The following is a 13,033-nucleotide window of genomic DNA, read 5'->3' as shown; positions in this document are numbered from 1 at the left end:
TAACTGCACCCGAAATTAACTCCTTCTAGTCTTCTGTGCCTTGTGGTGTATGCTGTAACCGGACCCCATTCTATGTTATATTTACATACCCACACCTTTCTAGCACAAAGGTAATCTATCACAGCTTGTAACATTATACAGTATATTGCTGTGCTGTAAGAAGAGGAATGAGCGTCTCTTGTATAGTACTCAGTATCATACATGTGTAGGCACAGGCTGGTGATGATACAGGCACCCCGATCAGATGTTTATTGTGTGTTGTTGGTTTTTTTGTTGTTTATTGTGTGTTGTTGTTTTTTTTGTTGTTTTTTGGGGGGGGGTTGGGACTCATATGCTGTGATCTGGGGCGTGTATATAGTCAATTCTGTATTTATTTTAAATACATTTGCTGTTGGAATTCAGTTCTCATTTTATTGGCACTGCCATCTGTTTGCCTTCTTATATTTATCATACTTTGGTTTATCACTGTGTGTAATATTTGATCACTGACTGTTTCCTCACCTAGCTGTAATGGTGAGAGCATCTTTAGCTCTCACACTGGCTGAAACCTGCAGACATTACAGCAGTGAAGGTTAAAGCAGAGTTGCTCACTTCACCAGTTGTATTACTGCTGAGGGAGTTTGTGGATAAAAGTAGTGAGTAAATGTGTCTGCCGAGTTCCCCTAGCACAGGACCACCGCAGAGACTCATCACAGAGGCTGGGATTAAGAGTCTGCTTTTTATTTGACAAATCACTCAGCTCTGCAGTGAATTAATAGCTGGGTGGGGCACGTCAGCCGGCAGAGGTTGCCATGTGAACGCTGTACTGCAGGCTCTACACTGACATATTCAAGGAAAATTAACCTAGTTGGATGTGAGAAATACCACAAAACACAACACAAAATGTATACAATCTCAGCTGTGGTAATTTAAATAAGGAATCCTATGTGGATTTGGCTAGTCACTCCTCTATAGCAAAATGGCTCCCTTTAAAGGAACGTGTGTTGTCCTGTAAGTAGACAGTAATAAACTGGCAAAGATGCATGATCATTGGTGGTATGAATATTCTTTTTATAACAATTACAGCAGAGCTTGAAAATTAAATAGATGCTAAAATATTTGAGTTACATGACCCAAAATTAGTCTTACCTGAACATCAGACTTTAAGTTATGTTGTTTTAAAATGTTCACTCTTATTTAGTGGATTGGAAACATTGGTATGTTTCCCAATTGACAAATTACATGTCCAATAGGTACTATACAAGATGCATACTTTTATATAATAATAGCATACTTTATATAATATACTATTATTAAAATGTTACCATCTCCCAGTTAAATGACCTCACAGAGTACTGCTGCCTAGATGGGGCTAGAACCGTTTAGACAATGTTTGAGCAAATCTGTATTATGTCACATTTGGAGTGTACATTAATCGTGTTATTTAAGCTATTTTAATAGTTGTGTTTACAAAGGAGCTTATTTTTGTAGTGACATGGGACTGAAAAAAAGTATATTTCACTCAAATTCACTTAAGACAATGCATTGGTATTTTATTTGTCCCTCGATGTAAGATTTATTTATTTTTGCAAATTAAGGCTTTGTACCCCTACATTTGAACCCCCTACCTCTCTTTTTGTACCATTTTACCCTGTTAATTATTGAAAAACAAATCAAAATAAATTCACTTCAGAAGAAAACATTTTTCTTCATTTTGACAAGTACATTTTTCTCAAAGTACCTCCAGCCTTTAACACCAAACTTTCTAATAAATAACTTTAGAATATTGACAGTGCATAACTAATGCTAGAATATTTTACTTCCAATGAGGATTTACCATCTCCAATTCAGAGAAGTCTGCAGCATTTGTGATTTGGGCTTTACACTATATTTTTGTGTGAAATTGGCCATTAATCTTTTGCCATATTTAAAAAAGAATCCAGGTTATTTTTACAGAACGGTTTGAAAAAAGAATGAACATTCTGGAAAACATTCCAAAACCTTACTGATTATGACTGAGTTTTCTAAATGACAATGGGACCTATTTATTGTTCCATATTTTCATTAAATTTCTTTAGGTGAATAGAGACAAATATTAGTATGGTCCAAATGTATTTACAGAGCATCGCAGCAGATATTGTAGCTATCTGCTGCTTTGCCTTTTTTTTTTTTATCAAAATCCATAGCAGCCCCCATAAATGTGTATGGGGACTGCTATTTACTGTAGTGTAACAAGTAATGAAAAGGCATTTACACACACGGTAATGTAAATGTTCTGTATGGGGAGAGCATTGCGGCTGAGGGATCTTTGGATCCGTCTCTGCATCTTACAGCTCTCCCCTGCGGTCCCTATCGCAAAGGTGGCCACTTTGTGATAGTGACCATAGAAAAGATAGGCGAGGGATCTTTGGATCCGTCTCTGCATCTTACAGCTCTCCCCTGCGGTCACTATTGCAAAGGTGGCCACAAGGACAGCAGTTTTTCGTGACTGCTGTTCCTGTTTGAAATTTTTTAATAGATGCACAAGATCTTTCAATCCTTATCTTTGCGTTAAAGATTGAAAGGGATCGTGTTTAAAATGCGGACATTCTTAAATATGCCCCAGTGTGTTACAGGGATCTTGGGAATATTTAAGAAACAGATGATTGCAACAGGACCCTAGTACCAAATCTCACATTGTTCTAACATTCGTCTCATCTTGGATAGATGGGAGATTGTAATGAGATGTCACATGATCCGTTCTGTGATTGTATTTTTCCCTGCTGTATATGGTACTCTGTGGTCATGGAAAATTGCTATTGGGCATGAGTCTCAATAACAACCTCGCTCTTTACAGTTCCAGAGCCCACAGCAAGCTCCTCTCATGTATTTTTTAAACTTACCATAGCTAGCGAATAGCATTGTACAATAGTTAACTTGCACAATTATTAATGGGAAATGTATCATTATTCTACTTGAAAAACAAGCAGCTATTATAAAGTTGGGGACTCCTGTATGGTCTCTCTTCTTCCTTCTGCTCAGTCCACACATTGCTAAGTGACATTTGTACTGATGTCCTTTGTCAGAATGCAGCAAATATTCACGACCATGTTCCCTTTGCTCCATTTTATGTTGATTCTATTATTCTGTATATAGTTCAAGAACCTTAAAGCCGATTCAACAAACTGGTTCCACTTTTGATCTCTATTAATGTCAGTGACTTTGCATATGAGCATTAACAGCAGGTATACATGGTGGTTTATGTCACAGCAACCTATTAGTGTGAGGTTGCATCTAATCAAGTAGTATGCACCATTATGTAAACTTGTTTTTGTTGTGAACTGCATTTATTTCACATTTTATGTGCTTGTTTAACTACTTCACAAAACCACAGTTGGGTCAATGGAGATTTCACATCAGATTATAATTTATATTCTACACTGAACATTTCCCATCTGCTGCCACGAAGGTGTCCCATGTATTAGTCATTACTATGAAGGTGACAAGAGGGTTGTGAAGTAATATTTGTCACGTGTGTGTGTGTGTGTGTGTGTGTGTGTGTGTGCGTGTGTGTGTGTGTTTACTGTGTGGGTTTGCAGACTCATTTTTCCTTCCCTGGAGTACTATAGGCTTTATATAACACAGAATAATATTATCTAGTCATTTATATATCTTTTTATCTTTTTAATTTTTGTAAATCACATCTGCAATTGCTGACATTTATTGATTTGATAAATAAAACAGGGAAGACAGGTTAGGTAATGTAGATAATGCCCAGCACCTTCTTGTTCCTTATATAAACTGGAATGGCATTGCATGTTTTATTTTATAAACTGTGCACCACCCATGACAGAGACCTGTAGTAATCTGTATGCAGGTATTTCGGGAGATGGAAGGTGCTGTAATTAGGGCACTTGTGCAGAAAGTCATGTGGATGGGCTGTGCATAGTATGCAGCCCCGGCCGCTGGCTCTGTTGCTAGAAGTCTATTTTTACAAGTTGCATCATCCTTGCTGCAGAGCACAGAAGTCTTCAGGGATTTGCTGTTCTCTTCACTTGTCTTGAAAAGAGAGCTTCATTTGATGTCATAATTGGTACTCACGAGTTTTATTTCAAAAAGAAAGACCATGTGAGAGCTTTAGAGAAATATTTTCTCCTTTAGCCAATTTTTAATATTGATCCTATTTGAATACACCTTCAAAAATATGGCGTTTTTCACATTAATGTATTTACAGTAGTGTTTAAATGTAAAAAAAAATGTTCGGTATAAAACAGAATGTCATTTCTTAAAGTATTGTGGGGGGAGCCTCTGCTAGTCAGGGAAGACGGTAATAACTCCTTTTTATAAACATGTCATCATAATTGTTGAAATAATACATTTATCGCACCCTAGTCCGGTTTGCATAAATTACAGATTAAAGCACTTCAGTTATGTCAGAAGTATCCTGCATACACAGATTATAAAGTTGAAGAAAGTGGATGCCTATGATGTATCCTCTAGGCAGTGGACGACACTGATTACTATGAAAGGGGTCACAAGTGGCCATATATTGTCCATGGTAATTTCCTGCCTTCCTAAAGACTATGGTTAGTCTGTGATTTCATGATCATGTCTTCTGGTGCTCTGATCTCATACTGTGAGCTGTGGTTTCTTTGGGATCAAGGACCATATGTGTGAGGTCATAATATGTTGTCCATAAGCTCAAATAAGCCAAATGCTTATTTTCCACTTATGGGAAGTAACAATTGCTCATAAACATGGCTTATATACCTACTTATGTGTATTTTTGCTTGACGTTCCTTCTTTTATTTTCCCTATTTTGTAATTGCTTTTCAACCATCTTCAGCGTCATTTATATTCATGGTTTTGGGTTATGACACACAGATGTTTTCTACATATTGCATCAAACACAATGGGACTTGTAGTTCCACAGCAGCTGGAGATTGCCGCAGTCTGCTTTAGAGTCTATGTACAAGCTGATTTTGTAACACAAAGATTGTTTTTATTCCACATTACTGTGTAATGTTTTGGCAGGCGATCAGCTCTATCCATACATTGTTACAATGCATGGGTGTAATGAGATGGGTGGGTCCTGGGATAGTCAGCTTGGAGAGATTTCTTGCTCTTGAGTAAAAGTGATGTCACCTGCATTGTAGTATTTGTGTAGGAGTTGGATTTCCACTTCTAACTTTTTCCATTTGTTCCATGTGAGGGGTAACACTATTGGTTTACTGCAATACAGAATCTGAAATATATGACAGTTTTGGAGGAATCCATATGCCAGCGTCAGCTAATTGTTCTGTTCTGCCTAGTACCCGGCTTTTTCTTCTCTATTTATGCCATGCTTGACCATGCACAAACTAGTAGTCGGGCTCTTGGTTTATTTTTGTTGAAGTCACAGGATGTGGTTATAGAACAGTGAGGGTCAACATGAAAGAGGTGGTTCTCCAGCCTTCAATGTGGTGGTACAGAAAAGAGGGAGAGCACAGTGCAATCCCTCCTCCACCTCTAGGTATGTCAGATGAAGTCACGTGACGTGAGAGTCAGCTGCCCCCATTCTGATAGGTCAGGAGCAACAGGCTGGGGCCACCTGTTGCTCTCCACTGGATTAAAAGGTTCCCTTGAAGATTTGAATGTTCTCTTTTTTCCTTAACATTATAACTTGTTGCCTATCTAGGCAGTATTTATGGGTGGAAAACTGGTAAGAAATGGTGTTTTTTTTTAATAACTCTAAATTGCTTATTAGTTATTTTGAAGTCATTGGAAAAAGAAAAGGGGCACATAACAATGACTGCTTGTGTGGTTGTGGCCATCACTGCTCTTCAGCAGCTGACAACTAAAAAGTTTATTCAAAATATGGTAAATGTTTACTTAGGGGCCTGTTCCCATCATAGCACTATAAAATGTTTAGGCCGTATTCACACGGCAACATCTAATTCTCATGCCTTTAAAGCGTCCGGCCAGTACATATGAGAGCATTGGTTAAAGAGCAACATATCAAAGGAAAAATGCGTTAAAAACTCATAACTAAAACTTGTTAGTTTTCAGCCATTTTACCCATTGCCCATGTGTAGACGAGCATTATAAGTTAATATTTATTGCAATTTAAATGTAAAGAAATACATTGTAACCTAGTTCAGTAAACTTGTCTTAGTAGTGCGTGACTCTCTCAGATACATCTGCTCAGCAGCACAACGCCTGGAAATTATTTTAGAATGTTGTCAGCTATGCAGTTATATATACCCTTATATATACATAAAGGTTGCAGTACATTTGTAAACTGAAGTCATGTAAGATAGACATGTTTTCATATAAATTGTGGTTTGTCCCTATTCCACACCTTAAAAATGAACTGCTAGCAAGTGCTGCTCATTTAGTGCCCTATTAGTATGCTAGTTTTATGGGGCATCTCCAGAGCCTATAAAAGCTCTAGGATTATAAGGATGAAGGTGGAAGGACAGTAAAAGCAGTAGTACTAGGCTTTCATGCTTGGTAGCATAATACTAATTAACAAGGAAGGGCCCCAGTTTAGCTCCATAAGCAGGGACAATGTTACATTGCACTGCTAGTCTCCTTTACCACTTACCCATATGCTGCCATCTCGGCTATGATTCTGCTGAGTATCTAATAGAGGTTTTCATTTTGTGGGCCACTGGGAGTGAGTCAGAGGTGAGGTAACCAAGGTAAGAGACTTTTAACCTTTTCACTGCATTGATGGGTATTGCAGGATGTCAGGAATTAGACTTTCTAGACTGTGCCATTGCAGTGTCAGAGTATGGGTGTGACACCATTTTTTTTATTTGGGGGGGAGGAGGATTATTATCTGGGAGCACCTTTTTGGGTGATTTGTCACTTGGATCTGCTTAATACTTTGACTTCATTGGACTGATTAGGAGCCTGTATTCATTAGAATCCCTCCCTCTAAAAGCTGCTGTAACACCGACCTGAGGATGCCACTGACTCTCTGACTTGTCCCTTTTTACTACATTATACGACTGAAAGAGTTAAGAACGTGAGGGGGCGATCCTGGAGGAATGCGCCTTTCATGTGAGTTGAATATTTCAGAATATGAGGAGTGAAGACACTAAGGGGAGAACTCTGCTTACTGTTACATCACTAGCCCTGCACAGTCTCTGCTTGTGCAGGTTAGGAGAACACACTGCAGTCACTTGTTTTTTCGGCAGGAAGCAGCAATGCCGATCCCTTCCTAAGAGGAATTTATTTCTTATTTAGAAAAGGAAGCCTTCTCGCTACCCAGGAAATGGCTTTCCTTGTGCGTTGCTATGCCAACTGCCTGCAGCCATGGTCCTCTAAAGTAAGCACAATAATGTCATTATATTGGCGTATTACATTCTGACTCTGGGTATTAGAGAAGAGGGGTTTTGTATTTGTGTGTGTGTGTGCGTTGCCGTAATGCTACCGAGTCTTTGGGTTTAAATCTGTACTTGTCGGACGTGAGAGGGGACAGTCATCATTAAATTAAACGTCGATCAATGTCACACCGCTAGGATTAATTGTGTAAACTTGGTTAGTTGAGCATAGCAGGGACCACTGGTCACTGATCAGACCGCATCGTTAGCATCCAGGGAGGAGGTTCTACAGCACCCTCTGCCTTGGACCCCCTCCCATACACACACACACACACACACACACACTGGCTGCTACCACACAATTTTATATCTCTGCATGTCAGACTGAGATCAAGTATCTGCAAACCTGCAATTGCACATGAAGCTGGAGTGCTGTATTTGCAGTGCTTAGGGCTGGCTCCTCTTCTGACTAATCCAATACAATATAAAGCCTTTTTGGAAAGGACTCTGTGGGCGGTCAGCCATTTTATGTTTTTTTTTTTTTTCACCCCTCACCCCCGCCACTTCCAATCCTCCCCACCCCTCCTCCTCCTCCTCCTTTTTCTTTTCCTCCTATTCTTCAGTTTCAGCTATGGTCTTGCTTCTCTGAGAGAATGCTGGATGGATAAGATTTCATTAGTCACTTTGCATACAGAGATGCTGGGGCTCCCAGCATTGTAAAACATGGAGACAGATGCTGCTGTGAGGACTGCTTTACTGCATTCGGAGCTAAAAGATTCTCCGCCACTACCCAGCACATTCTCTCCATCTTGCCCTTGGATGTTTTTAAGATTGTTGATTTTCCTTGCTTGCGTTTTTCCCTGCATGTCTGTGGATGTGATTCCTCTTGTCCTTCAGAATTTTATACACAATGTTTAAATTGATCCCAGCTTGTGTTACCTCATTATGAAACCTCTTGCGTTCTCCTCTAACCATGGAATTATGGGACAGCAAGAAAAACATTATGTGAGTATTTGAGTTTTTGCATGTCGGATTTCTTAATTAAAAAAATGCATTTTTTTGTGCCTTTAGTGTGGCAGAAAAGTTATTGCTGTAAGTGCTCTTTGATATGAGATTTGTCGTTTTCTTTTTAATTTGTGGCACTGTACTCAAACTCGGATATACATTAGTAGGCGGCAGATAACAGCAGCTGGTACGTGTTGATTGTGAGCCTACTTGTTTCATTTATTTTCAAGCATCATTTTATGGTGTTTCCTCAGCAACAGAAGAGCTCAAGCAACTTTAATTTGTATAGTTCAAATAAAATATCAACATTACAATAAATATAGTTATGTTCACATGTATAATATTCTAAATGAGCATTTGTGGAATTATATTGTATGGACATAGAGAAGGTGGATGTGTGTGTATACATTTACAGTGTGTGTAATGGAAAGTTGCACATTGGTAGTTTGTCATGCATTGAAGTTTTAATGAAAAGCATTGTGCTTCCACCAAGGGTGATAATTGTGGGTTTCTATGGTGATGAAAATAAAATTATATAGCTTGTGTGAACATGGTACCTTACAGCATGCATTCCTTCCCTCTCAAAGCATGAACATATATTTAATTCTGCTTCATTTAACCTTTTAATTTCCAGTTAGGGTATATAATGCATCTGCCTGCGTTTAACCTCTGCAGTGATAACTATATTACACGCAATGCTGTGATCGCTGATTAAATCAATTATGGCTGTTGGCTGCATAAGGGTTAATTAGATTGTCCTCCTGCATTATAATTGATCCCATGAGTCAGCTCCACTTTTGTCACACAGTAATCCCTATGTTTGTTTGAAACACGTACATAGGCAGGACATCAAAACTCCTTATGAGCTAAAATAAGCCTAGACCCATTGGTGGAAACGCAGCAAGCCTCTTGGCCATGATCTGTGCCTAAAGGTCTAGTATCATTTCCCTACTTGTAATTTGGGTATAGGTTTGGCAACTATGTGTGGAAATAAATCTGCACTAGGAATGTGGTTGGCATGGAGGATCATGTGGTTGTAGAGGGCACAGATAGTGGGGACACTTTCTAAATACAGATTGTGCTAAACTGTCACTAAATTAGGGCAAAAACCGTTACAAGTGTTTTTACTCAGACATGTTGCATCTAGGTTGCAAGAGTCGCTATGGATAACATTCTGAAGTTAAAAGACATGATCGTATTTTTAGTGACATTGGACTGATCTTTGAATTTTATATTTCTCTTCATTAACATGATTTTATGAGAAAACTATTTTATTAGCAGATTGAAAAGATAATCATGTTCATTTTTTATGATGCTCATGAGTTGATCTAGAGGAAGGCATAAAATCGAATTATAGCGAGTACCATTTTTGTCTCAAACCTTTCCTGACTGTAAAAGATAAGTGGATTGGATTTCTCCTTGGATCAGTGTTCTGGCTGAGGAGTTGACTATGGTATCTAAAGTGCATAAAAAAATATTAATTATTGTCTGTGTGTACTCGCTTGCTATAAGAGAACATTTAAATAAAGTCTTCCAAAAAAAAAAAAAAGATTATTGAGGTAGTCATCCTTTCTTACAATAGTTCTTAGGGGGGAATTCAATTGCGAGCGATGTGGCGCACAGACATGGCGCTGCGCACATTACAGACAATTACGGTAGAAATCTCCACTAATTTTTGTGAGTCAAATGGAATTTGGTCAGGAGTTTGTGCCTTTCACTTGCATCAGATTTGATGTTCATATTGTGACACATTCATATCTCTTAATTGTATATTCTTCATGTACAAATTAACATGTTATACACTGAAGCAATTTGAATCTTTTATGCTTTGGAAACAAAACAAAGGTTAAAATTCTTGAAAATTCCAAGCGGGATATGGTTTTCTTGTGTTTTTATACATGCATGCATACATACATGGTTTCTCACACAATATTTCTGCCACCTGCTTTTTCATATATTGTCAAAACATCCCTTGTATATGCTGCATGTGTAGTTGCTGCTTGTAGACTTATTGATGGATGTGAAAAGATATAAACCAACAAGTAAACCGTATGTTGCATATGTAAAAAGGATAGAATTTGCTAGTTTCAAAACTTATTATCTTATTTCTGTAACAATTCACACTGGTGCATCATCCAGTGGCCCAGCCATTCTCATGGGGCCGCTTGAGGCCATGTAAGGAGATCAAAACAAAAACAAAAAACGGAGCAAATGTTATGTTTCCAAACAGAAGTAATCCTGGTGTTGCTCTTTTTTGCGTGAGAATAGGTAGTGTGATCCATTATTATAGGTCAACTGTACCTGATATTCACTGGCACAATACACCAAGCGTTGTCTTGAAGGAAAATCCATATTGTAGATTTAACATGTTGGTATAAGTGTATTTAATGTTTTAAAACTAAAAACATTGGTGGTAATCTTTCTACACAATAGAATATCGGTGTTATGACCAGGTGACAGTGATACACCTTCCCTGCTATCTGTGGCGTGTACTACGTGTTGGAGGTTGTAGTCCTACCACAGCAGGCTGCTCGTGCTGTTCAATGTTCTTACAGTCTGACCTGCTCATAGATGCACTTACCATTCCTGTGGTTTATAAGTAGCTTTGTGCTTCTCCATTCAGGCAGGGTAAATATTCCCACTTATTGTGCATGCAGACTACATGTAAGTAGGTACAAAAAGTATTTATTCCCTTTTGCATTTTCACACTTTATTTTCTTACATTATGGAATCAAAATGTATTTATTCAGGAACTCTTTTTAATGTGGAAAAAGATACTGTAATGCCAAACCCCATTCCCACCTTCCCAAACTCTAAAGTATTCTTCAGTACAAACAATAAACAGGCAATAATTTGTGCTCACCCCCTTTGTTTTATTGCTGTTAGCACCTATAGCTGGAAGGCTATTTTGGCAAGTCTCTACCAACTTTGCAGATATTTTGTTGTGTTCAATGCAATTTTGAAATCATTTCACAGATTCTTCATGGGATCGTTGTCCTGCTGGAATATACATCTTTTATGGCACGCTATAGGTCTCTTGCATTTTGTGCTCTATTTTGGCAAGTCTTCTAGTCTCTAAAGTTGCAAATTATTCCCATAACATTACACTCCCGCCAACATGTTTGACAGTAGAAATACGTTTTTTGGGGTGATGAGTAGTGTTACCCTTTCCCCAAATAAAGTGCCTAGCATCAAGGCCAGAATGTTCGATCTGGGTCTCCTCCGACCATAAGATCTTCCTCCAGTTGGTATGTGGGTGTCCCACATGCTTTCTGGCAAACTCTGGGCATGATTTCACATGCATCTTGTTCAATAAAGTTACCTCCCACAAAGTTCTTATTTGAGAAATGCTATTCCATTTATCATTTCTTTTCTTCTCTACAAAGGACATTGAGGCTCAAATCATGTTTCTAGTGTTCCCTACTCATGAATACTATTAATATAATTGTGGTAGTTTTCCATTCAGAGCAGTTTGTGTTCTGTTTTTTCGCTTTTATTGCGGGCAGCAATTGGGGCGGCCTACAGTGAGCTCCTAAATGGTGGTAATGAGCATGTGAAGTTTGTTAAATTTGTTATGTTTTACTAGGGCTAAAAAATACTAATGCAACATTAGCGGTTAAGTGGCCTAATTCTGTCACAATTGCCCTTGGCGGCTTCTGTAACAAGAGTCCCCTTCTCACACTGATGCTCAGGTTTAGAGGACAGCTTAGACAAATTGAGTTGTGCTATATTATCGCCCTTTCTTTTTCATGGTCTTGACAGTGCTCATGTGATTATTGAGTTTTGAACTCGTATCTTTTCCCTGATTGGGGTTTTTCTAACCTTTTTCTCAAATTTGCTTTTAATGTTCCTTGATCTTCATGGTGAAGCTCTTGTGACCCTTGAAGACTACTGATTGCACCATGGGGGAGCAAAAGGGGTGAATAATTATGTAATCAAAGTCAATTTTTTTATTTGGCATTTAGAAGGAAAAGAACTACCCAATAAATCATTTTGATTCCATATTGAAATAAAATTAAAACTGTAAAAGGTGCGGGGAGCTTTATATAGACACAATATATGAAGATCTATTTTTAGCTGCTGTTGACACTTCTGCTGTGTTTTTCTTGTTTGTAGTATATATTATATTATCTATAAATGAATCCTGCACAAATATTTGTCAGACTGCTTAGTGATGCTGCAACATGGACATCCTCTGCTGTGCTATGCTAAGGTGTTTGTCATGTATGTGCTGCAGCGGGTTTAGAGAGGAAGAGGTGGTGCTGCGTTAGTTTTGTCCTATGTGATCATAATCTATCCATGGTGAAACAGTTAACAGCCATACATTGCCTTGTTTATTGCAGCTTTATCTCTGGTTTCAGAGATAACTATTGTAGCAGACTATTTAGCAGCTGCCTCCAGATCTGTCTACTCGTTGCTTAGCAACATATTAAAGTTTCTAACTGCTGAAAAGTCATGGTGACAATTAAGTGACAAGGATTAAATGGCAATTATTTCACATCTAATACTAAGTAGTTTCAAGATGTTGATGCAAATTGTCACCATTTTAGGATACTTTTTAAAGTACTATTCCTATATTCTACTGTTCTGTCTATCTCCCTTTGTAAATTGATGACATATAAAAAAAAAATTAGATAACCATTAGCAGGGATGCACGAAATCTGGAATTGATTTTGGGAATCAAAAAAAATTGTGTTTCACAGAACTCTTGGTATTTGGTTAACTGAATCAGAATGTTATCATTCACTATTTATGCAGAA

General features: G+C 38.1%; 1 protein-coding gene across 17 annotated transcripts in view; it reads left to right on the top strand.

Moving 5' to 3' along the window:
- RAPGEF2 (Rap guanine nucleotide exchange factor 2) overlaps positions 1–13,033 on the top strand; it is a 238,563-nt gene that overhangs the window by 170,149 nt on the left and 55,381 nt on the right. Inside the window, exon 1 of one of the 17 annotated variants that reach the window (XM_075198153.1) lies at positions 7,139–7,273. The exons of 15 other annotated variants lie outside the window; for them this stretch is intronic. In XM_075198153.1, coding sequence (XP_075054254.1) covers positions 7,220–7,273 — 54 coding nt within the window. In that variant the 5' untranslated portion in view covers positions 7,139–7,219. Of the gene's footprint in view, positions 1–7,138; positions 7,274–7,885; positions 8,274–13,033 lie in introns of those variants that run through there. One more of the 17 variants, XM_075198146.1, reaches the window with a different exon arrangement.

Source organism: Mixophyes fleayi, chromosome 1 (genome assembly GCF_038048845.1).
Source record: "Mixophyes fleayi isolate aMixFle1 chromosome 1, aMixFle1.hap1, whole genome shotgun sequence".
NCBI classification, from domain to species: domain Eukaryota; kingdom Metazoa; phylum Chordata; class Amphibia; order Anura; family Limnodynastidae; genus Mixophyes; species Mixophyes fleayi.
Note: the sequence above shows the minus strand (reverse complement) of the source record. Positions and strands in the feature narration are given on the sequence as shown.